General features: G+C 34.8%; 1 protein-coding gene across 11 annotated transcripts in view; it reads right to left on the bottom strand.

Moving 5' to 3' along the window:
- Positions 1-26,606, bottom strand: part of CHD9 (chromodomain helicase DNA binding protein 9) — a 224,888-nt gene that overhangs the window by 80,680 nt on the left and 117,602 nt on the right. For 8 of the 11 annotated variants that reach the window (XM_027513586.1, XM_027513587.1, XM_027513589.1 and 5 more), the window contains exon 3: positions 9,942-10,273. In XM_027513586.1, the coding sequence (XP_027369387.1) occupies positions 9,942-10,273 (332 nt within the window). Of the gene's footprint in view, positions 1-9,941; positions 10,274-11,074; positions 11,343-11,436; positions 11,520-26,606 lie in introns of those variants that run through there. The other 3 variants (XM_027513591.1, XM_027513590.1, XM_027513593.1) reach the window with 2 other exon arrangements.

The following is a 26,606-nucleotide window of genomic DNA, read 5'->3' on the forward strand; positions in this document are numbered from 1 at the left end:
TATTAGATACCACATCATCTTGTTCTTCCCTCCTTATCCACAGCTCTCGAGTCACTTATACTGTTCCTTTCACTCCTCAATCCACTATAATCAAAACTCTTAAAACAACTTTCCATATTCATAGCTTCCATTTACTCAAAGTTTACTGAGTCAACCTCTGCTGACTTTATATGCATTCTCTAACTTTGTGTTCATATAGTTCTCAGAGGCAAATTATACAAGAGGAGGAAACTGAGGCTTAGAGAATTAAATTACTTGTTTAAAGTCATACCGATAGTAAGAACTGAGATAGAAATTAAATATGCCTCACTCCAAAGACTGACCTCCTAATGTTTAAGGCCACCAATGACCCTTGTAATGCTAAATCCGATGGAAATTAAAAAAAATTTTATCTACCAACACATAACTAATTTTTCCTTGTCTCCACTCTCAGATTCATGACACAACATTCTTCTGGTTCTGACTAAACTTCTTTGGCTCTTCTTTACTTTGTCATTTTTCAGCAGGATTCAGTTTTGTTTTTGTTTTTTTGCCAGTCCCTTAAACTTTGGTATTTCTCAAAGTTGTGTCTTTAGACTTCTTTCCTCTCTATATACTATTCCTAGGAAATTTAATCCATTTGTAACAACCACTTAGAAGTTGAAGATTCTCAAATCTCTTATCTCTAATTCAGACCTTTCCTCAACTTCAGATTCATATAACCAACTGTTTATAAGACATATCCACATGGATATACCACAGATATTAAAATCTCAAAATGGTCCCAAATGCAATTCCTCAGTTTCCTTTAAAAAGTGTACTAATACTACAATATAATGTAAATTCAGAGAAGTGCACATATCAAAAGAGTATATATAGCACAGTGAGTTTTCTCAAACTGAACATAATGTATAACCAGCTCCTAGATCAAGAAACAAGACACTGGTTTCCCAGAAGTCTCCTGTCATGCTTTTTCTTCAAGTAACAACCTCCTTCTAAGAGTAACCTTTGTGTTACTTCTGGTTATTTAATATAACCTAAGGCACTTGGGCAGGTGATCTTCAATGGCAAGGTAAGGGATAACTCAAACTAAAAATGATTGATAGAAATACAGTTTTCATGGCACTCCCTCATCTGCTATCCATTGCCAAACCCAAACATAATTTAGACTGGTTTGTAGATGAGGACAACACTAGCGGCAGCAAAGCTGTTAATAATGACTTCCTATGACATGCAGATCAAGGCCCAATAATACCCTTCAGTACATTGCTTAAAAAGGCATTTTATTAGTGTTTGGTATGCTAAATAAATTCTGTATGTGAAATATATAATCTAATATGGTATCTATATTGCTGCTTAAAGACTCAAATCCCACTCAATAAAAACTTCAATGAAATCAGGAGCAGAGAGATTTAAAATTTTATATTTATGACTATGAAGAGATTGTACTTTGCCTTTCTAGTAGGTAAAGTAAGTTTTCACTCTAAGGACACTGAACTAAGCTGCTTAAATAATATTTTTATAAACAAACATTGACTAAATACTAAGTGCTAAAAAAAAATACTAAGTGCTACCAAATTAGTCTTGAACACTCACTCTTTTTCGTGGAGGTGGATAAGTTAGATATAAGTGTTTTAATATCTTATATTAAAAAGCAGAGACACTCCTTTGCCAACAAAGGTCCATCTAGTCAAGGCTATGGTTTTTCCAGTAGTCATGTATGGATGTGAGAGTTAGACTATAAAGAAAGTTGAGAGACAAAGAATTGATGCTTTTGAACTGTGGTGTTGGAGAAGACTCTTGAGAGTCCCTTGGACTGCAAGGAGATCCAACCAGTCCATCCCAAAGGAAATCAGTTGTGAATATTCATTGGAAGGACAGATGCTGAAGCTGAAACTCCAATACTTTGGCCACCTGATGCGAACTGACTCATTTGAAAAGACTCTGATGCTGGGAAAGATTGAAGGCGGGAGGAGAAGGGGACGACAGATGATGAGATGGTTGGATGGCATCACCGACTCAATGGACATGAGTCTGAGTAAACTCCAGGAGCTAGTGATGGACAGGGAGGCCTGGTGTGCGGCAGTCCATGGTGTCGCAAAGAGTCGAACACGACTAAGCGACTAAACTAAACAGATAATACCTAAGGTAAACCTTCATTACTTTATTTGAAAAATGTACTTACAAACAAAAATACCTTCAAAATTTATTTTTCTTATATTCTGCATTTTCTTCCAATATTATTGTATAGGCCTGGAATAAATCTTAATTCATAAACTAATTAGCTATCATTAACCCATGCAAAAGTATTTTTCAAATTCTAACTTTGCAAGAAATATTTCAAATACAATAGTTTCCTACTAAACTTCTGAGGTCCAAATACTTACACATATGACCATTCTGTTCAAAAAAGCTACATTTCGTCTGTAGAAATAAGGTTTATTCTAAAATTTGAAGTCATTCTTCACTGACATAATTCTGAGTTTAAAAAATATATATTTTATATAAAATATATAGTTTATATATATGTGCATACACACACATATCCTATGGGTACTTACATAGAACATTGGTTCTTAGAAATAATGAAGTCATATCAGTTTATTAAACATTCTAAAATGGTATATGAGGGATATTACAAAGAACAAACATTTGGTTAGTTTTGATCAGTAATTCCTAAACATGTGAGTCAGGTTTCATTAGAAATTTGTTTGTTAAAAATAAAAATTCTAAATTGAGAGACATTCTGCAAAATAAGGGACTTCCCAGGTGGCTCAGTGGTAAAGAATCTGCCTGCCAATGCAGAGACGCAGGAGACACAGGTTCAATTCCTGGGTCAGGAGGATCCCCTGGAGGAAGAAATGTCAATCCACTCCAGTATTCTTGCCTGGAAAATGCCATGGACAGAGGAGCCTGGCGGGCTACAGTCCATGGGGTTGCAAAGAGATGGACACGACTTAGCAACTGAGCACTACAAAATAAATGCCCAGTATACTCCAAAGAGTAAAATGTCAAAGATTGAAGAATCATTCTAAAATGGAGGAGTATGAGGAGATAAGACAACAAATAAAATATAAAATCCTTAACTGGATCCTGGCCAAAAAAATGGAGCTGACACAATTTGCACTGAGCTGTAACTCAGTTAACAGGATTGTGTTAAGTGTTTACTTCCTGATTTTGATCATTGTGCTTGGGTAAAATATTATTAACATCTGAGGAAGCTGGGTGAAGAGCCTAAGGGAACCCTAACCTATTTTCACAAGTGTGAGATTAGTTCAAAATAAAAACTAACAAAACAAAACTCCAGATTTGTAGGTTCCAACTCCAGAATTCTGATCTAGTAAGTGGGATCCCTTATCAGACTTTATAAGAATTCCCACCAGGTTTTAGAACCACTGGCTCAAAATAATTAGTGAAGAAAACTCCAGGAACAAATATTCAGGATAATAAAACTATTCTATACTTACAGAATACTTAAAATTTCAAAGTGCTTTTGTCTATAATATCTCAGCTGACCCTGAGAAAAGTTCATATATAGGTGAGGAGGTCATCAGTCTCACTAAACAGAGAAACTTTAGCCCTAAAAGATAAAACAAATTGCCAAAACCACACATCTAGTAAAAGACAAAAGTCTCCTTACTCCTACTCTGCTATTTTCAACATAGCTTACTGATTTTAAAATAAAATACTATACTTCAACCAGTAACTAGATAATTTAATATCAATAAATACACTTTAATGAATAAAGAGGATTATGAAACTACATTATATTTTAGAAAATACCACGGTTAAAGTTTGTTGATTTCTGAACAACCAGGGATATCTATTGCCTGTACATTGACAACTGATAGCCATAAATGTTATCTGAAGGAAATCAGATGATCCACAAGTAGAAGAAATATGATAAAATCAGTTAAGCAAAATATCCAATTACCAAAGAGCATTTCATTCCTCTATGATGAATTACAGAAAGTTTACTATGTTAATTCTAAAATAAAATGTCATTATAGGTACATTCTTCAAATAAATCGATAGTCTGCTTTTTAGAAATGTCACAAAGTAAAGCAACAAAGTAATACAGACTATAATGATAATAAAGACTCTAAGCAAGTTTTGTTTTTTAAAACAGTAAAAGGATCTGTTATCAATGTTAGCAAACTGCAGCAACAAGTGTCCAGGCATGTAAAAGAACTAAATATCAAAACATAGCTTGTTTTCAGACAGCAAAGGGCAATTTCAAACTAAGTATAAATTTGAAATGTTAATTCATTTGATAAGTACACATACTAGAAAACCTCAGTGTTTATATACTTGACGGTTATATTTGATTTTCAGATGTAATTTATGCACTCATCTAAATCCTGCCCACGTGTTATTAGTAGAAGCTGTGTAACAAGCTACATTCTATGCGGTGTCAATCTGTAATTGCCCCTTGTAGATTCTCTCATTGCAATAATTGGACAAACAATGAATCTTATCCAATTTAGTCCATTTGTTGTAATTAATGCATCCAATTCATCAAACATAGAGCAAACAAACAAACCTACTATTTTACATTATGATTTTCTTTTCTTTGTAAGCCCAGTTGCAGGCACTGGGGCTATTTTTAAAATCATCAGATATATACATGTGTATTGTTTTTTTTTAAGAAGAAACATATTTAACTTGATGAAATTATTCCAGTTTAAAGTTCAACTCAAGACTCTAGCTTAAACTTACTTGGAAAAAAACAATCAACTTTTAAAAAGGTTTTTAGTTAATCTTTAAATTTATGAAAGGAGGACTGTATTCTAGGTTTTTAATAAGGTGGATTATAAATTACTTCCTGTTTAGGGAATTCCCTGGAGGTTCAGTAGTTAGGACTCTGCACTTCTCCTGTCGGGGGCATGAGTTTGATCCCTGGCTGGGAACTAAGATCCAGTACATCATGTGGCATGGACAAAAAATAATACTAAATAAAACAAATAAATAATGACTTCCAGTTTAAGATTGGGCATCATTTTTTTCAAAATGTTTATTTCACCAAGTTGTTTCATATAGTCACTAAGGTCCAAGTATTAGCTAATCATAGTCAGTATATGTATCAGCATAGTTTAATCCTTATTCTTTAAAAAACTTATTTCCGTTCTTTAAAAAAAAATTTATGCTTAGAAATACTGACAATATAGGAAAATTAAAATCAAATACTATAGTGTCTCTAAAGTACACCTTTCCCCCACAAATTAACATCTATGAAATCAAGATTCACCTAATAATCAAAGGTATGCCAAAGTTTTAACTGTTAATATATTTTTTCTGACACATAAAATAAGTGTCATAATCAATGACATTTTAGATTAAACAAAATAATCACACATTATTTGCTAGTGATAAACCTTATAATACATCTTACATAAAAATATATGTATTATAAATGGACCTGTAAATCTTAAATTCATAAATAATATATAAAGTATACATTAATTCTTTCTGCAGATGAATATTTCAGATTTTCATTGAACTTAAGTTTAGAAATAGTCAAATCAATAAAACATTTTATCTTCTTAGCATTTAAAAATTATAGAACTTACACAGTCTACTAATGGCATGATTAACAATTAAAAATACATAATAAATTTATACCACACATTTTTGAAAGTGCTTTCTTATCATATGCTGAGAAACATTTAATTAATACATTTATATTTTATCCAAACACACACTAAATTCCTACTACTCTGAATGTCTGCAATCAGGGTCTCAGTTGTTACTTCCTGTGACACGTGGAGTAGCTGACTGACCAGGGATGAACACCCACCCCTTTGTGGAGTCTTAACCACTGGACCACCAGGGAAGGCTCTCATTTGTTATTTCACTATTATGCAATATAAAGTGATAATTCCCAATTTCTGCTGATTCCTCTTATTTTCCCCTCAGATTTTGTTCATATGATTTTCCCATTATTATTTAAATGTGTGTTTCTCTCTAGACACACATATGGATATACTTACATGTTTGTTTAAAAATACAAACATACATATATATGTATATGCATAGTAGGTAATTAATAAATGTTATTTTGCTTATCCCTTGGGCACTCAGAATGACAATCGCAAAGAAGGGCACATTGTAATTTCCAAATCTTATTAAATGTTTTACTGTTTTTCTTTATAACATGACACCCTTAATTCCAACTTGCTTTGATAAATATCTCCTAATTTAGATGTTTTCTGCTTTAACTAAAGAGAAAAGCTACTTCTAGCACTTGTTAACTGCCACTCTTGTAACAACAGAAAGAATAATTATGAGTAATACAAAAAAGTTTTTTTTAACTTTTAATCGTGAAGGTTTTACCTTTACTGATTAAATTTACAGGGCTACAAGAACATTTTTAAGTGTAAAAAGCATTCTACTTGTCAGTCTGATAGTCTAATGCAAAGAAGTATAAATCATAATTGACAACATGGAAACATAGTTTAAATGTCAAAGCTATAAAACATAAACCTAAAAATGCTTCAATTAAATCTAAAACCGAGCTATAAGAAAAATTCTACTAGAAGTCTTAGAATGAATTTATTTTAGAATTTACTTTATCACTACTAAACCATTAATTTTGCTCCTGTGACTTAGTGAAGGATTAGCTTGCCATTTCTGATTTTAAGAAACCAAATGCAACCATTTGGCATCATTTAAAATTTAATCTTCAATTCATTCACTCTTTTCATAAAATTCACTCCTTTCCATTCATGGAGCTTCTATTATGTAGCAAAGATCATTAAAGAAATACCCACTCTTGTATTTGAAAGGTGGCTTGTTGTAACCTGACTGCCAAGATCATGAAAAATGTCAAAGCAGAAAAAGTCCTATACCTCACTCTTCATTTTATACCTAGCATTTCCATTTTAACTCACACAACCCCTTCCATATAACCATGTAATTCCTTTCAAACTCCAAGCATGTTTCAAAACAAAATTCACCCACCTGTCCTAAATGCCACTCTAGCTAATCTGATAAACAGAGGCATACCAATAAGAAAAAAAGTATTGGTAAGTGAAACTACTCTCCTTCTTATCAGTTTCACCAACTGCTTCTGTTTTTATTTTGTCTGCTTCATTTTTAAACTCATCTTATTCAGGAAGAGAGCCTTAATAGAAAGAGAACCTAAACAGATAGGTGAGAACTTGTTTCAAACAAGGGGCATAGCTCCTAGCCTTGGGTTTTTCCTTAAATAGCTAAATGCTATTTATGTTTTCAGAAAATAACGGCTAACATTATTTACAGGTATTGTTCTATATGCTTTAAATGTTATTAAATCATTTCACCCTCAATATAACACTATAAGGCAAGCACTACCATTATCCTCATTTTATGTATGAGTAAACTAAATTTGGAGAGGTTAAGTATTTGTCCAGGGTCACACTGCTTGTAAGCGATAAAGGGGGAATGTGCATAAGTACAACTAGTTCCAAAGTCAAAGCACTGAACCTCATTATCATACTGCATGCCCCGTCTAAGTCAGAATTGCTGCAAAGATTAAATGACACTATATCAAAGTCTCTGAAAAGGAAACTCTATTCCTCGTATTTAAAAAAATTAATCTATGAAAGTGGCAGAAAAAATACAAAGGTTTCACGCATATTAGCAAGCAGAGGCAGTACTGGTTTTCTTCAGATTAGTCTTAGTATATAATAATTCCTAGATTATATGATATCACGTATGTGCATTAAGTGAACAACTCTGACTATACAATCATAACTTACTGTTTACAAATGTAGCTATTTTTGAAATTTAAGTTTCATTAATAAGCATTCATCGATGCTCCTGGTTAAGTTCCAGCACACACTCACTTTAATTTTATCTGATATAAATCATCTGATACTAACAAAAGTTCGATTCTTCTAAAACTAAGAAAAACAAAACCTTTACAAGAAAATATTTAATACATCATGAAATACTATTAAAATGATGCAAATAAATTTAACTATTTAAAGGATCGTTCTTCACAAAAAATTTAAAACTGCAAATTCAAAATAATACAACGTAGTGGGCTAACTAGAAAGCACAGTAATGAAATATTAGAAGTGACCAATACAGAACTCCAGGTTGTATATGCATTTCATTTCCATCCACGCTTTTTCTTCCAACATGAAAGTAATCTTTGGTTGTCTAATAAAGATGATCAAAAAACTGCTGCACTCCCAATAGCTTAATAATATATGGGCAAGCTTCAGTTCTACTTGCCTGCAACTTATAAATTTCTCTATCAAAAACTCATCCACTTTCAGCAAGTGATTTTTCTATCACTTACTCAATACCTAACCATAGAAATATCTTTCCAATACAATTCTGACCTCTTCTCACGAATGCTATCTCTAAAAAACAAGTACACTAAATTGATCATGCTGTACAATATTAAAATAATTTATCGTTACTAATCTAACAAAAATACAAATATCACAGACTACAGATACTCTAATATATTACTATCCCCTACCATATTAATCTACACTTTTTAAAAAATCCATGTTTCTTTATTATAATTTATTATTTCTAATTTCCCTTTATATATTATTTTTTTTCTTGAACCAGGTTCACCTCTGTTATCTTTTCCTTTCCTCTAGTTATCCTCCCATTCCCCCATTTAAACTTACTGTAACTCTTGAAGGTTCTCTAAGGTTTCCTCTTATGATTATTTTAAATATCCTTTCAAATAGTACTACTACTTTGTCCATATCCCTGTACAAGTTAAAACTGGAAAATTTTAATTACGGTAACTTTTAATACATTAAAGGATTATATATGGGGTTTCCTAAATTAAAACTAGACAAAATATTGAACTAATAAGATACTTTCATACCAAAACCTTTAAACATAAAAGGAACAAAAATCTAAACTTCAAATTTAATGTTAGCTATCTGCAAATAAAATATAAAATCAATAATATTAATTATGTCTCTATTATAACAAGAGAGCCCATATTATTTAAAGATTTGGACTGAAAGACTTCATGACCTAATGATATAACTTAGTTTGATGGTTGCATTGAAAATGCTGTGAATAAACTGTTATAAATTTAGTTCTAAATATCTATATAATATATAAATAATTTCTTAAGCAAATGAAGATTTTAATAATAATGAAATTTCTCCTTTATTGTGTACTCTTTTATGTGGACAAAAATTAAATACTTAATTAAAATTTCATATAAAGCCTTCAAAAATAACCAAATATTCCCATAAAAACAAGTCTAAACTCTGTTAGCCTTACATTAGTTTTACCCTTGCATACATAAAATAAACAAACACATAAAACAAATAATAGTTATTACATTTTATTTTTTGAAAATAAGTAGTCAAATAAAAACACCTAGGATTAATGTACCCTCCAAAAGCAATTCTTTATCCTTATAATTCTCTTGGAGGATTAATCCTCACCTGGCCTCTTTATTACATAAAGTAAATCAGAACGACTATAAGGAAGTAAGTCTGTAAGAACTGAGAGCTGCTTATTGTTGATTCAAATGGTCTTAGTTTCCTTGCCATTCCATTTATTTCAAAGTTGTGGGTTTATGAGAAAATACTATATTTCATGTTTCCAAACTATAAAGTACCCAGTGAAGTACAACTAAGAGAGAAATAAATCTACAATTATAAAGAATTTCAAGGCGCTTTTAAATTTTAAATAAAGTAAATTTGGAACTGGCACAGCAATGTGGATTTTCTTTTTCCTTTTTCCATTTTATATATAAAATATCTTCCTATTTTAAATTCTTTTTACTAACAAAAAGGTATGTTCACATATCAGTAAATTTAGTAAAATTCTGGAATATTATCAATACCTAATTCATTCAAAAAGGCAATGAGGTACACAACTTAAAACTCCAAAGTGAGAGTAAACACATCACACGCAAATCAAAAGTAGAAGATTAGACAGACTGCCTTTACAAAAACTTCTAAGGAAGATTTAATTCTTAACCAACTCACCCAATTTTTGTCTTCTCTTTTAATTTAGAACAAGTTTTTGTTTTTTTGCTCTCTTTGTCCTTTGGCTTGGATTTCATCCTTCTTCCTTTCTTTTCCTCTTTTCCTTCAACTGAAGCACTAGGAAAGTTTTCAGGGCTCATTACTCGTGGAATATTGCGTTCCCCTCGCTCCTTTGCTTTTGCTATGGCCTCTGATATTATACGATTAGCCTTTTCTTGCTTGCTTTCTGATTCCACCTTTTTTCTCTGCTTCTTCTCGGACATGATCCTCACCTGGGTATTCTGCAACTTAGTGTATGTCCCAGAACCATCACTCTTCTTGGAAGATGGAGGCTAGAGAAATCAAAATAATTTTTACACAATATATAAAAGTACATTTAAACAATTAATACACACAACCAAAACTTTAGAATTAAGCTTAAAGAAGTAAAATACATAAGCAAATATATGTGTTACAGTTTAAAATTAAAACACTTTGCTGATTTAGATATTAGTCTAGGTATAAAATAAAAAGCCAAACTATTGCTTTTAAAAATGAAGATTAAAGAAGGGTAATATAGATTCACTGATATTTTCACAGCATTCTTAATTAGCTGATTCAAATTTTGTCCTATAAATACAGCTAATCAAAATTAAGTCATATAAATATTCTGGGCATTTGGAATAAGTATCTTCTTTCCTCTTCATTCCAGAACTCTGAAAATTATTAACAAATTTAAAATATCAATTTTCATTCAGAATGACTACTCCCCATAGTTTATTATGATTTTTAGAAAAACAAAGCCTCTCTGCTTTACAAGAAACTGGAACTAGAACCTGAAACCATTTAAATCATTTTAATGTGCAGTCTATGCGGCAATATAGCTAGTTAGTAAACAGACAAAACCATACTAAAAATTAGAGAAAGTTTTAGTTCTTCTGTGAAAGAGTTAAATGAGGATTTTTTTCTCTTTCTATATCATAATATTTTGCTCAAGCAATTCTGGAAAAAAACAAATTTATAGTTTTACGTTAAAATTATTAATATTTTAGCAATATCACAGGAAGCAAATCAACAGCATTTTAAAAAGAATATCCTCTTCAAACACGCATTCATCCACATATTCTTAGATCACAGTTTTGTTACATTCTTACCCGTAAACATGCCTCTGACTACAGCAAGGGAAAAAACCACCAGGAATTTCCAAACACATTTTCATGCTGATTCCAGTGTGCTTCACTGGATATCTTTTCTATACCTGCCTCATCAAAGGTTTCATAGCAGTGCTACAGCACTGAGAAAGGAAGGAGGGTTTAGAATTGCTCACTAAAATGCCACCTTAAGGCCTACAGGCTATAACAAATAACCAAGACGCGAGAAAACAGCAACAAGCTCAAGATGGCGATGCAGTACGACTCCCGCAGCAGCAGCCAGTAATAAGGAAGGTTATTCAATCCCATTAGCCTTTTAGCCCAAAGAACCCCTCCTCCTCCCACTCATTCAGGCTTTCACTTACCCTTCCTCTTGGCCTCTTCACTGAAGACATTTTTGGCGTCAGACAAAGGCTTGCCCTCTGCTTTTTCACCACCCCAGGCAGTGCTCAAGAAAAAAGCATTGAAAGAAGATTCCTAAATGGCCTATTTAGCAAGCTGCAACCAAGAGATGCACAACCCTCCACAAATACACATTGTGATTTATCAACACATTTCTGCCTTGGCAAGTTTATATCCACTGTTCATCCTAATTAGATATGAAAAAGGCGTAAACCCCTCCTAAAAAGCTGAGTTTCCTCAATAGCTGTAAGCAGATAGCCAGATTCCAACAAAGCACAGAAAGAAATGAATGCACAAAGCATCAAAATGCATCAGCATGAATATTAGAGATGTCGTTAAAAATACTGACTCCTTCTGCGGAAGTAGGCCAGCAGATGGTGCTACCAGTTATTATTCCATTAGACTCTGCAATTTAACCCCCAATGGACTGTTCTTCCCTCCATGTAACATATTTAACTCTCACTCTACCATTTCCTGTAGTAAAGTTTTTAAAAAATATACGTAAAAACTTGATTTCAAAAAATTATTTGAAAATGAAAACAGTAGTGAAGTGGCTTTATGTAGCTATCATCATTAAAAAAACAAAGTCCAATGCAATTATTACCAGAGAAAAATACTTTTCTCCGTGATAATTCTAAAATATTTAAAGCATAAACACAGCTGAAGAGGAGTGAAGGGTTAAAGAGGAGGTCATGGAAATGAACACATAACAAGTGACTTCTCTTTAAGAAATTAGATAAGGTCTCTCATTATTCTCCTAACAAAAAGCTAACAATGTTATTTTTAAAACAGAGAACTGAAGCTATTTTCATTTAAATTCTAAAAAGAAGCGTAAGATTTTGAAATGAACACATAAGATCTGTCTATAAAGAATAACTAATCCTACTTAAAATTTTCTCTTACTTAAACCTGAATTCATACATTAATTTATTTTCCTAACCTCAAAAAACTCCTAAAACATTCCTGACCTTTACTCTCCACATTCTGTTTCAACTAAACTGTTGAGTTTTTCATATAACAATTTGAGTTTTGGTCAGTTACTAAAAATAAGTAGCAAGTCCTCCTGAATTTGATAATTAATACCATTTTTCTCCTATAAAATATTGAGACTATTTTAGTAGAATGAAATACCTAAAACAAAATTTTCACTGTTTCAAAATTGACATTGACCTCTTTCATTAATGCCATTTTTTCAACTGGTCTTGGCAGATCACCTAACATCTGCATCAAAGAACCTGTTTTTAGTTTTTTTTTCCTTTTAGGCATCAAAGCTCCCGAAATGGAGCTACATTATATGAATAGTATCCTAGAAAGACTAAAGTAAAGAGCAGGAAAGGATATTAAAGGCATAGGATCATTAATGGCAAGAAAAGGATCTTAGTAACCTGAGAGGTCATCTATGTAAAAATCATAATAACCAATAATAATGGCTAACACCAAATGCTTATTAGGTGACAGGCACTATTCTAAGCATTTTACATGTAATAATTAATTCAATCCTGAGTAGTAGGGTAATAGTGATAATGGAGAGGTATAGCACATGGGAGAGATTCTTATGGTAGTATTTCAAAATGAGAGACTTAGGGGCACAAATAATTTCTAGAAATAATAAGAAGAAGAGCTAACACATATTATCCTTACTATGTTCTAGGCACTATGCCTAATATGATATACACATGAACAATGTGGATTTAAACTGCCTGGGTCCACTTATATACAGATTTTTTCCAATAAATACTACAGTGCTACATAATCCACCACTGGTTTCATCCAAGGATGTGGAACCACAGATATGGAGGAATCATGAACTACAAATATGGAGGAATCACATAAAGGGAAAACTGACTATAAATTATAATTGGATCTTTCAGTGAGTCGCTAACCCCACATTGTTCAAGGATCTACAGTACAGTAACTCAGTTAATCTTAAAAACAACCCTACGAAGAAAACCAAAATTCAAAGAGATACATGCATTCCAATGTTCACTGCAACACAATTTACAATAGCCAGGACACAGAAGAAACCTAAATGTACATCAACAAAGAAATGGATAAAGAAGATGTGCTACAAATATACAATGGAATATTAGCCATAAAAAAGAACAAAATAATGCCATCTGCAGCAACATGGATGCACCAAGAGACTGTGATACTCAGTGAAGAAAGTCAGACACAGAAAGATAAGTATCATATGATATTGCTTATTGTGATCTTAAAAAAGGATACAAATAAACTTATTTACAAAACAGAAGTAGAGTACAGGTAGAAAACAAATGTATGGTTCCCAGGGGATGGGAGGGGGGAATAAATGGGAGACTGAAATTGACATATACACATTACCACTGTGGCTGCTTAGTCACTAAGACGTGTCTGACTTTTTGTAACCCCATGGACTGTAGCCCACCAGGCCCAGGCAAGAATACTGCAGTGGGTCGCCATTTTCATTTCCAGGGGAGCTTCCTGGCCCAGGGATCAATCCCACATCTCCTGCTTGGTAGGCGGATTCTTTACTACTGAGCCACCTGGGAAGCCTCATATACACACTACTACATATGAAAGACGTAAACTAATAAGAGCCTGCTGTTTAGTACAGGGAACTCGACTCAATTCTCTGTAATGGCCTATATGGGAAAAGAATCTTTAAAAAAAGTGGATGTATATATATAAATATATGTGTAATCTTTGCTGTACACCTGAAACTAATGCAACATTGTAAACCAACTATACTCCAATAAAAATGAAAAAACAAAAACAACTCTGTTAGATATGTACTACTATATCCTCATAGCTAAGGATACTAAGGCAGAGAGGCTTCCTAGGTGGCGCTAGGGGTAAAGAACTTGCCTGCCAATTCAGAAGACATAAGAGACACCAGTTGGATCCCTGGATTGGGAAGATCCCCAGGAGGAGGGCATGGCAACCCACTCCAGTATTCTTGCCTGGAGAATCTCATGGACAGAGGAGCCTGGCGGGCTACCGTCCATAAGGTCGCAGAGAGTCGGACATGACTAAAGTGACCAAGCAAGCATGCACTAAGGCATAGAGAAATAACTTGCCTGAAACCACACGGCTACTGCAAGATGGACCAGGGATGAGGAGGCAGAAAGCCTTATAATGGAAAACATGCTCTTAACCACTGTATAATACAAGTAAGTTTTGTATTTGTATTGTAAGTTACATGGATTGGTTCAAATACCAATATATTACAGAGACTGGTTCAAATACCCTAAGATATAGAGATTAATTTGAATACAAAAGAAAGTAAATGACTTTCTCAAAATTGCAGAGATACTAGTAACGATGCAAGAAACAAGTTCAGTTTTTTCCAGTCCTCTTTCCAAGATGTAGAAATAAACTATACATGGGTGGGTATGGCTGACAAGCAGGAAGAGTCAATACTTGTTTTCTAGACCAAGTACTAGTACAGGAGAAGACAAAAGAAACAGGAAATCTAGTTGAGAAAGGGTGTGTATGGGTACATGATTTAATTCTTTTCACACTGAGCTTGAAATGGAAAGTTTGAGTAATTGGAAATTTGGGACTAGATCCTCAGAAAGAAGTAAGGGTTGGAATATAAGATTTAGATGTTCTTGCCATTTTCTTTCAATATCTTAACTCACTGACACTATTCACAGAACCGAGGGTGATTTCCAAAATATCTCACTTCTCGTACAAAGCTTCTCAATAGATTCTATTACTCGATTCAAAATCCATTTAACGATGAATCTTAACAGTAGACAATCAAATATTTATAATCAAACATTCCTTCTACTATTCAGTTCAGTTCAGTCAGTGGCTCAGTCATGTCCAACTCTTTGCAACCCCATTAACCGCAGGACGCCAGGCCTCCCTGTCCATCACCAGCTCCTGGAGTTTACCCAAACTCATGTCCATTGAGTCAGTGATGCCATCCAACCATCTCATCCTCTGTCGTCCCCTTCTCCTCCTGCCCTCAATCTTTCCCAGTATCAGGGTCTTTTCAAATGAGGCAGCTCTTCGTATTAGGTGGCCAAAGTATTGGAGTTTCAGCTTCAACATCAGTCCTTCCAATGAACACCCGGGACTGATCTCCTTTGGGATGGAATGGTTGCATCTCTTTGCAGTCCAAGGGACTCTCAAGAGTCTTCTCCAACACCACAGTTCAAAAGCATCAATTCTTTGGTGCTCAGCTTTCTTCACAGTCCAATTCTCACATCCATACATGACTACTGGAAAAACCATAGCCTTGACTAGATGGACCTTTGTTGACAGAGTAATGTCTCTGCTGTTTACTATGCTGTCTAGGTTGGTCATAAGTTTCCAAGGAGTCAGCATCTTTTAATTTCATGGCTGCAATCATCATCTGCAGTGATTTGGGAGCCCAAGAAAATAAAGTCTGACACTGTTTCCACTGTTTCCCCATCTATTTGCCATGAAGTGATGGGACCAGATGCCATGATCTTCGTTTTCTTAATGTTGAGCTTTAAGCCAACTTTTTCACTCTCCTCTTTCACTTTCATCAAGAGGCTCTTTAGTTCTTCACTTTCTGCCATAAGGGTGGTATCATCTGCATATCTGAGGTTATTGATATTTCTCCTGGCAATCTTGATTCCATTTTGTGCTTCCTCCACCCCAGCGTTTCTCATGAGGTACTCTGCATATAAGTTAAATAAGCAGGGTGACAATATACAGCCTTGACATCCTCCTTTTCCTATTTGGAACCAGTCTGCTGTTCCATGTCCAGTTCTAACTGTTGCTTCCTGACCTGCATACAGGTTTCTCAAGAGGCAGGTCAGGTGGTCTGGTACTCCCATCTCTTTCAGAATCGTCCACAGTTTATTGTGATCCACACAGTCAAAGGCTTTGGCATAGTCAATAAAGCAGAAATAGATGTTTTTCTGGAACTCTCTTGCTTTTTCGATGATCCAGTGGATGTTGGCAATTTGATCTCTGGTTCCTCTGCCTTTTCTAAAACCAGCTTGAACATCTGAAAGTTCACGGTTCATGTATTGCTAAATCCTGGCTTGGAGAATTTTGAGCATTACTTTACTAGTGATTTTAAAACTATATTACATTTTTATAAAAATATATTTAAAACTATACTTTAAAACTATATTCTCATGGAACATGAACACTGAAATGTTAAGTAACTAATCATTTTTAATGTAGGCAATTTCCCAATTTACACAAATATACAAAAGGGTAGTTAATAGTAACTTTTCTCAATGTTACAATTTTTCTTTTTCGCCCACATAAGCATTCAACATATTCTGTCCAATCTTTCTCTCAGTCCCAACAGCTCCTGCTGTATTAATTTCCCACTCATTATGCTTATAGTTATAAAGGAAAATATTATCTGTAGAATATTTATTATATTTATTATTAGTAATATTTATTAATACTTATTGTGTGTTAGTTGCTCTGTTGTGTCCAACTCTTTGCGACCCCATGGACTACAGCCCGCCAGGCTCTTCTGTCCATGGGATTCTCCAAGCAAGAATACTGGAGTGGATAGCCATTCTCTTCTCCAGGTGATTTTCCCAACCCAGGGGTCAGAACTCAGGTCTCCTGCATTGCAGGCATACTCTTTACCATCTGAGCCACCAGGAAGCCCAAATATTTATTATTAAATAGGAAATAGATCAAGTCTTTCGGGGTGAGGGAACATCAAATTTGCAGTGCACTCTCCAATTCTTTACAAAGTAATAGAATTTTTTGTATTTCATTTTTGATTTCTCTCTAGGTTTGTCACAGTTTCAAAACACAACTTAAAAAAAATAAAGGCAAAGGTCTTCCTCCCCAAGGATTGGGTATGCTAAATGAAAAAAAAAATACATAAAATACAAATATTTATAAAAACAAGTCATAGCAAATCATAAAGATTTGATATATGTGACATATCAATTATTTTGATAGCAATTGGAAGAATATACAGAAGACCCTGGATGTCATATTTCAATGTTGGAGAAACTCAAGGATTTATGATATAAGTGTTTTCCAAACCATAAACCATGACCTAATAACAAGTCACAATATAAATTTAGTAGGTCCAGACTAGTACTAAAAAAATGAAGTAGAATAGAATGAAAAAGAGTGGTACCCAGCCTTTATGAATGATACCTTTTAAAAATTAGAAGGTTTTAATACCACAGTTACTCCTCTTTTCTTTCATAAAAGAAGCAAAGAGATTTGGGTAAGGAGCTAGAGACGTTAAAATCTAAGTGGGAACTCAATTCTTTCTCCTCTTGGTGGAGTAATTTTCCCACATACTGGTCCATTCTCAATTCATCCATTTCAAATATTTTAGTTGCATCAGATCAGATCAGATCAGTCGCTCAGTCGTGTCCGACCATTTGCGACCCCATGAATCGCAGCACGCCAGGCCTCCCTGTCCATCACCAACTCACAGAGTTCACTGAGACTCACGTCCATCGAGTCAGTGATGCCATTCAGCCATCTCATCCTCTGTCGTCCCCTTCTCCTCCTGCCCCCAATCCCTCCCAGCATCAGAGTCTTTTCCAATGAGTCAACTCTTCGCATGAGGTGGCCAAAGTACTGGAGTTTCAGCTTTAGCATCATTCCTTCCAAAGAAATCCCAGGGCTGATCTCCTTCAGAATGGACTGGTTGGATCTCCTTGCAGTCCAAGGGACTCTCAAGAGTCTTTTCTAACACCACATACAAACAGTTAAAAACTTGAATCACCAGTGTGTAGATATGAATGGAAATCAAAAATCTTCACAAAGAAGGGGAGAATGGTCACATGACTACTATACATCTACTACTGAGCACAGGTTCCTTTCTTAGGGAAAAATATAAAAAAATTAAAGTTCTATTTCACACATTTTTACAACAATACAAAGGAATACAGTATCTCAAGTAACAAAACTGATATAAGTCTTTGGTAATAATAAAACACAAAATGAGGAATTTTCAACAACATATTTAAACTGTATTACAGCTAAAAACCTTCCAACTTTTCTCAGAAGAGAGGACTCTCAGGATTCAGACTTTGGGGATGAGGTGAATGGAGCTTCCAATGGAAGAGAATATACAACAGAACAGAGATAATGAAACTTGAGCAAGACTGAGTTTTACTGCCAAGAGACAACAGAATAAAAGAAGAGAACCAGTAGTGCAACCCAAAACATCAAGTTTTGAATAGCTGGAGATGAAAAGGAGTCAAAAAAAGAAAACTACAAAAATGGTAAGGTGAGTATCACGAGTGTTGAAATGGAAGTCAAAAGGGAAGAGTTAAAAACTCTGCCATCAAAAGGAAAGCAAAGGGACTTCCCTGGTGGTCCAGTGGTTAAGACTCTGAGCTTCTACTACAGGGGGTGTAGGTTCGAGCTCTGGTTGGGGAACTAAGATCCTTTATATGTCTTAGCACAGTCAAATAAAAAAAAATTTTCAATAAATAAATGTAAAGTAAATATCTGAAGACAATTTGATATTATAAACCTAACTTAGAAGGCATTTTAGTTCTGTTAAACTGTTTATAGTAAGCCAGGATGCTAGTTTTTAATATTTTTATTTTAGGGTGAATTATATAATTATTTCCTTAAGTACTCATATTAAACTAAACTCTAAAAACAATAAATTTATAGTTGATTTTAATAATATTTATCAAACATTAGTGGTTAACTTCTTATGCATTCATTACATAACGTTATTTCCAAGGGTACCAATAAAGACTTGCTGTTAAAGAGAAAAAAAAAAGCAGGAAAAATTGATCCAAATTATTATGTCAAAGTCTTCTGAGTTTTACCCACAGATTTGTTTTCAGAGTTTTTGATAGACGTGAGGCAATTATTTTATTTTGTTTTCTTTACATCTGTGAACTCCCACATTCACAAATTAAAAGGCTTATTCTTATGACTTGTGCTAGTATCCAGGTTTCCACTTTTACCTAGTGACGACATTCTCTTTTATTGTCATGAGTCCTGAATTTTACATTGTAAGATAATATTATTGTATTTCATTTAATCATCCACATAGTAGTTCAGACAAATAGTAGATATTCATGAAAAGTTATCTTTTTTAAATAAAAATTTATTATTATGTGACAGGAAATACAGAGAGAGAAAACATGTTAGAGCATACCATGGGAATGTATTCAGCAAAATCCAGAACGTGGGAAACTTTAAAGACAAATGGCTCAGTTTCTTCACAAAGAAACTATAAGAAACAAAGTGTAACCACAGATCAAGAGACTTAAGACTAAATGTAATTCCAAAATTAAAAAGAAAAAAGAAGACACTCAAAATTCATATCAATTGAATGCAATATGTGGCCCTTGTCTTGATACAGACCCGAGAAAGTGTGTAAGACCATATTTGTTAATACTAGGGCACTTTAACTTTGATTGGATATTTGATTATGAAGGAATAATAGTTATTAAGTGTCAAACTAATTTTAAAGTTGTGTTTTAAAGCAAAAACCTTTGTCTTCTAGGTATATAAACTGAAATATTTACAGATGACAGGATATCACTGAGGTGTGTTTCAAGATAGTTGCTGGAGGGGGTGGTAATGATAGCCATAGGGTCATCTAGACAAAAAATTGCCTATAAACTGATGGCTGTTGTAGCTGAGTGACAGATACTCTGATTTTGTGTACACATGAAATGTTATATATAATAAAGAAATTTAAACAGTTGTATTCTGGGAATAACAAGTAATTTGGCATGACAAGAAAACAATGCATGTGGAAAAATGATAAGCAATTAAGACAGAAAGGTAATGGGTTAGATTATCAAGTGTTGTAAGTTATGCTAAAATATCTGGACTTTATGCTAAACTGAAATAGGGAATCAGTAATTCACTACATACAGGGAAGTAATAGGACCAGATTTTTACATTTAGGGTTGCTGCTGCTGCTGCTGCTAAGTCGCTTCAGTCGTGTCCGACCCTGTGCGACCCCAAAGACGGCAGCCCACCAGGCTCCCCCTGGTGGGCTGGTTCTCCCAGGCAAGAACACTGGAGTGGGTTGCCATTTCCTTCTCCATGCATGAAAGTAAAAAGTGAAAGTGAAGTCGCTCAGTCGTGTCCAACTCTTAGCGACCCCATGGACTGCAGCCCACCAGGCTACTCCGTCCATGGATTTTCCAGGCAAGAGTACTGAGTGGGGTGCCACTGCCTTCTCCGTTAGAGTTGCTAAGTGGTTTCAATAAAAATATCAAACATTTCATGAAAACTTTTTTGTTTACAAAATGGTTATACGTGATATAAAAACAAATAATATTTAACCTATTTTACATTAGTTTGTGTTGCTTTTTCAATGCCATATTGTTCAAAACTTTGTCTTTTGTTTCTAAACAAAATTATATCTTAAACACATTAAACCACAAAATTTCATGAAGTTCCTTACTGACAACATTAAATATACTGAATTCAGCAGTCCACAAATTACTAATGACACTAAAAGCTGTTCTCAGCATAATGTTGTGATTAAAGCAAAGCGCTTTGGACTCAGCCAGCCCTGGGTCCCAGTTTCATCATCTGTAAAATGGAGATAATAATAGTGTCTATCTTCTAGGGCTATGTGAGGCCTAACAGATAATGCTAGTAAAGTGCTTAGTGTGGCGTCTGGCACACAAATACTCAGAAATGTCAGATACTATTGTTACTGCTGTAATGTGATACTGTGCCCACCTCACTGCATCACCGTATCAGGCTTTACTGTGATGACAGTATGTCTTATAACTGGTACTGTTAACTTTGATCCCTTGGTTAAAGTAATGTCTGCCATGACTATCATAAATTTCTCCTTTTATGATTATTAAGTATCTTATCAGACTATGCAAATATCTTGCCTCTCATAAATATTTGCCTAGTTATTTTAGCTAAAACTGATGACTGCTGCCTTTAACAATTATTATTACTGTGGTTATTTCCCTAATGGAAAATATTTATTTCCATCATTCCTTCCACATTTTCAACTGGAATTCTACTACAAACAAACGTTGCCTCTTCTCTTTATCTATTCATTCAGTCATTCACTTATTCAATTATTTATACTTGTATAGACTCATGGACTGGTATAAACTTATTTTATTCTATGGGTTATAATCTGATAACAAGATTATTTGTCATTCAAATTTTTCCATCTTTGACCTTTTAGAGCTCCTTCAAGTTGGTTCCTAAGCTCTGTTTACCAGCACCATATTTTGAACACTTCTTTACTTTCTGGCACTGTAAGATATTCCAGGTTACTGGTAAGAATAGTTTAACGCAGTGGTTGAGGTGTAAGCCATATTACAGTAGATTAAGAAGTAAATGGGAAGAAAGTGACAGTGTTAAATACTTTTCTTAAATAAATGAAGGGAAAATGGCAGGCTACAGTTGAATTGCAAACTTGGGAAGGAAATGGCAATCCACTCCAGTACTATTGCCTGGAAAATCCCATGGACAGAGGAGCCTTGGTAGGCTACAGTCTATGGGGTTGCAAAGAGTTAGACACGACTGAGAGAGTTCACTTCACTTCACTGTATGAGAGAGAGAAAACGAAATTAGAGAATGAGTTTTATCACAAGTACAAAATTTAAAGCCCTTTCCATAAAACAATTCAAAATTATCACACCACTAATAAAAAATTAAAATATTAGGGCTTCCCTGGTGGCTCAGTGGTTAAGAATCTGCCTGCCAGTGCAGGAGTTACGGTTTTGATCCCTGTTCCAGAAAGATCCCACACGCCTTGAAGGAACTAAGCCTACTAAGCCCACGTGCCGCAGCTACTGAAGCCAGCCTCCACAACCAGAGAAGCACCTCAGTGAGAAGCCATGCACTGCTACTAGACAGTAACCCCTGCTTGCCGCACCTAGAGAAAGCCCATGCAGCAACACAGACCCAGCACAGCCAAAACCAAAAATAAAGAAAAGGATAAAAAAGAAGAAAATGAAAAAGAAACTCTATCAAAAAAATTAAAGTATTATATATAAATATCACTTAGGTAAATAATACAAACTTCCCACAGCATCTTTTCTAAAATGCTTCTTGTTCAGTTGTTCAGTCATGTCTGACTCTTTGCAACCCCACTGACTGCAGCACACCAGGCTTCCCTATCCTTTACCACCTCCCGGAGCTTGCTCAAACTCATGTCCATTGAGTCTGAGATGTCATCCAACCATCTCGTCCTCTGTTGTCCCTTTCTCCTCCTGCCTTCAATCCTTCCCAGCATCAGAGTCTTTTCTAATGAGTCAGCTCTTCACATTAGGTAGCCAAAGTATTGCAGCTTCAGCTTCTGCATCAGTCTTTACAATGAAGGTTCAGGACTGACTTCCTTTGGGACTGACTGGTTTGATCTCCTTGCAGTTCTAGGGACTCTCAAGAGTCTTCTCCAACACCACAGTTCAAAAGCATCAATTCTTCAGCACTCTGCTTTCTTTATGGTCCAACTCTCACATCCATACATGACTACTGGAAAAACTATAGCCTTGACTAGACAGACCTTTGTTGGCAAAGTAATGTCTCTGCTTTTTAATATGCTGTCTAGGTTGGTCGTAGCTTTTCTTCCAAGAAGCAGGAGTCTTTTAATTTCATGGCTGCAGTCATCATCTGCAATTATTTTGGAGCCCAAGAAAATAAAGTCTGTCTGTTTCCATTGTTTCCCCATCTATTTACTGTAAGATTTCTTGAATATGTTAATTCAAAAATAATTTTCCTTCCCAAAAGTTTTCACTATTTCTTATTTGACTTCACAATATTCCTATTAATCAAATTATTAAAATTAATCAAATATTAATTATTCCTAACTGCAGATGAAAGAGTTCAGGCACAGACAGGACAAATATCTATCACACTGAAATAACAGCAAAGCTCAACTCTTCTGCTAAGTTATTGTCATAGATGACTACTGGTCCAAAGTCCATAAAGCATTACATTTAAGACAATGAATGAGGCATCAGTAGGCTTTCCAAAGCAGTAAATCCATTTGCTATTTTCTATTTCTTCCAGATAAAAAGAGAGACTGAAGTGTGGTAAAGGCAGTCTGACAAAACCCATGGGTGAAATACATTTTTACAGTCTTGAGAAAACCTGATACAGTATAAGGGAAATAGTGTAAGCAAATTAACCACCACACAGTTGCATAATTTGGTGGACAACACTAATCATCACATTCTAAATTCTTTGGACAATATTTTAAAAGCTGGATCATCGAAAAAGCAAGAGAGTTCCAGAAAAACATCTATTTCTGCTTTATTGACTATGCCAAACAAAGCCTTTGACTGTGTGAATCACAATAAACTGTGAAAAATTCTGAAAGAGATGGGAATACCAGACCACCTGACCTGCCTCTAGGGAAACCTATATGCAGGTCAGGAAGCAACAGTCGAACTGGACATGGAACAGCAGACTGATTCCAAATAGGAAAAGGAGTACATCAAGGCTGTATATTGTCACCCTGCTTATTTAACTTATATGCAGAGTATATTATGAGAAACGCTGGACTGGAAGAAACACAAGCTGGAATCAAGATTGACGGGAGAAATATCAATAACCTCAGATGTGCAGATGACACTACCCTTATGGCAGAAAGTGAAGAGGAACTAAAAAGCCTCTTGATGAAAGTGAAAGAGGAGAGTGAAAAAGTTGGCTTAAAGCTCAACATTCAGAAAACGAAGATCATGGCATCTGGTCCCATCACTTCATGGGAAACAGATGGGGAAACAGTGGAAACAGTGTCCGACTTTATTTTTTTGGGCCCCAAAATCACTGCAGATGATGATTGCAGCCATGAAATTAAAAGATGCTTACTCCTTGGAAGAAAAGTTATAACCAACCTAGATAGTATATTGAAAAGCAGAGACATTACTTTGCCAACAAAGGTCCGTCTAGTCAAGGCTATGGTTTTTCCAGTAGTTGTGTATAGATGCGAGAGTTGGACTGTGAAGAAAGCTGAGTGCCGAAGAATTGATGCTTTTGAACTGTGGTGTTGGAGAAGACTCTTGAGAGTCCCTTGGACTGCAAGGGGATCCAACCAGTCCATTCTAAAGGAGGTCAGCCCTGGGAGTTCTTTGGAAGGAATGATGCTAAAGTTGAAACTCCAGTACTTTGGCCACCTCATGTGAAGAGTTGACTCATTGGAAAAGACTCTGATGCTGGGAGGGATTGGGGGCAGGAGGAGAAGGGGACGACAGAGGATGAGATGGCTGGATGGCATCACTGACTCGATGGACGTGAGTCTCAGTGAACTCGAGGAGTTGGTGATGGACAGGGAGACCTGGCGTGCTGTGAATCATGGGGTCACAAAGAGTCAGACACGACTGAGCGACTGAACTGAACTGAACTGAATAAAATAAATATAAAGGAAAAAAAAACAACCCTCAAATCCTTAAAGAGAAGACTGAGAATTGGTTATGTTCAAAGACACTGGTTTTTTGTATACAATTTATGAAAAATCAATTTTACTTTCAGAATTCTGAGATATTTAAAAAACTACTTGAACACTCAAGTAATTACTAACATAAATAAAAATGATGGTAAGGGGAGGCTAATTTAAATACATTTGCAATAAGGAAAAATTTTTAAATAAGGTATTTGAATTTGATTTACAGCTTTAGGCAAAAGAAAATCAAATACTGAAGAGTAGCTATACATAAAAAGTCAAAAGCATTTTAGAAATCACAAAATATACTTAATTTCATATTATAATTTCATCTTGCAGAATGCAAAGGAAGTCGTGAGAGAAACTGCATCTCTGGATGTAACTCTAACCACAAGAGAAGTTATTTGTGGAAGTAGAAGTGATGGGAATTATATGAAAAAACTAAACATGACCTTTTGGCATCCACAACATGCTTAGGCATACTAGCTGTGTGTCATAAATGTAGGCCTTTTGATGTTAAAGGAAAAAAAGTATCATCATGTGGCCTGAAACTTACAAAAGCACAAGACAGATCAACAAAGTCAGGAAATACAGTTCAGCAAGTCAGGACTCAAAAATCAAATTCCAACAATTCAATAAGAAATGATTCTAACAAGGACAGATGTAGTATATCTAAAAATACTGGTTGCAAACTTGCCAGATTTCAAAACGCAGAGTACAAAAGACAGAATTAAGAAGAATATAAGAGGCACTGACCTGTAGGAATAGTGCTGGGAAGTTCACAATGACTTAAGGTTTTATAAATGATAAAGGGCAATTAAAAATGCTCCACTGACTGCTTTAAACAAGAAGGTTAGGATCTTGAGGACACAGTGTGGGAGGGTGGGATGGCTAGGAAAGGAAAATCAGGGAAGGAAGAGGGGACAGATGCAAGAGAACATAATTCTTCAAGTATTACTATACTCATGTCCATACTAAGTTTCAAAGAGAGTAATACTTAGATTCATGAAGGGTTTAACTCCAATGCTAGGTCTGAACCTGGCAGAAATCATGCTACATTTCTTTTAAGAATAGGAAGAAGCAAACCTATGCATGTCAACTGAGATCTTCCAAAATCTGTCTAAGAGAATCTACCTCCTCAGCTTGCACATAGCCCCTCCAAATGAATGAGTATTTTCAGCTTAAATCTGGGATCCGGTCAATCTTCTGGGTTCCTCTAGCCTTTCAATTCATCTTAAGATCTCTTCAGCAAACCTACCATTAGTTCTTAATTAGCCTCCCTCTTAGATCATACTCAAAAATGCTGATGAAAAAAATTTAAAAGGCCAAATCTATAAATGGGTATTCGTGTGAGCACATGTGTACATGCACACACGCACACACAAACCCTACTACCTACTTAAAAAAAAAAAAAAAGGCAGGGAGAGAAAAAGTATGTGCAACAGTTCATGTGAAAAATACCAGGAAATTTTAGCTCACTGTAAACTAAATGAATATATGGTACAATGAGCTTGCCAAAAAAGTAAATGCAATCTTAGACTGCACAAACAGGAAAGAAGTATAATGAACAAGGGAGGTGATAATTATAGTATACTCTAGTCTCACCAAAAGAAATGTATTCTGTTTGAGGTTTAAGAGGAACACTGACTAGATCACTCATTTAAGACACATTATTTGAGTACATACTACCTACCAGACATGCTGTTTAAATACCGGGAATAAAACAGTGAGCAAGATAAAGCCCCTGATCTAATGGAGCTAACATTTTAGAGAAGGAGATAGGCAAATAGGGGGGAAAAAATCAGGTAAGGGTAATGGCTATGCCAAGAA

This window comes from Bos indicus x Bos taurus, chromosome 18 (genome assembly GCF_003369695.1).
Source record: "Bos indicus x Bos taurus breed Angus x Brahman F1 hybrid chromosome 18, Bos_hybrid_MaternalHap_v2.0, whole genome shotgun sequence".
NCBI lineage: Eukaryota > Metazoa > Chordata > Mammalia > Artiodactyla > Bovidae > Bos > Bos indicus x Bos taurus.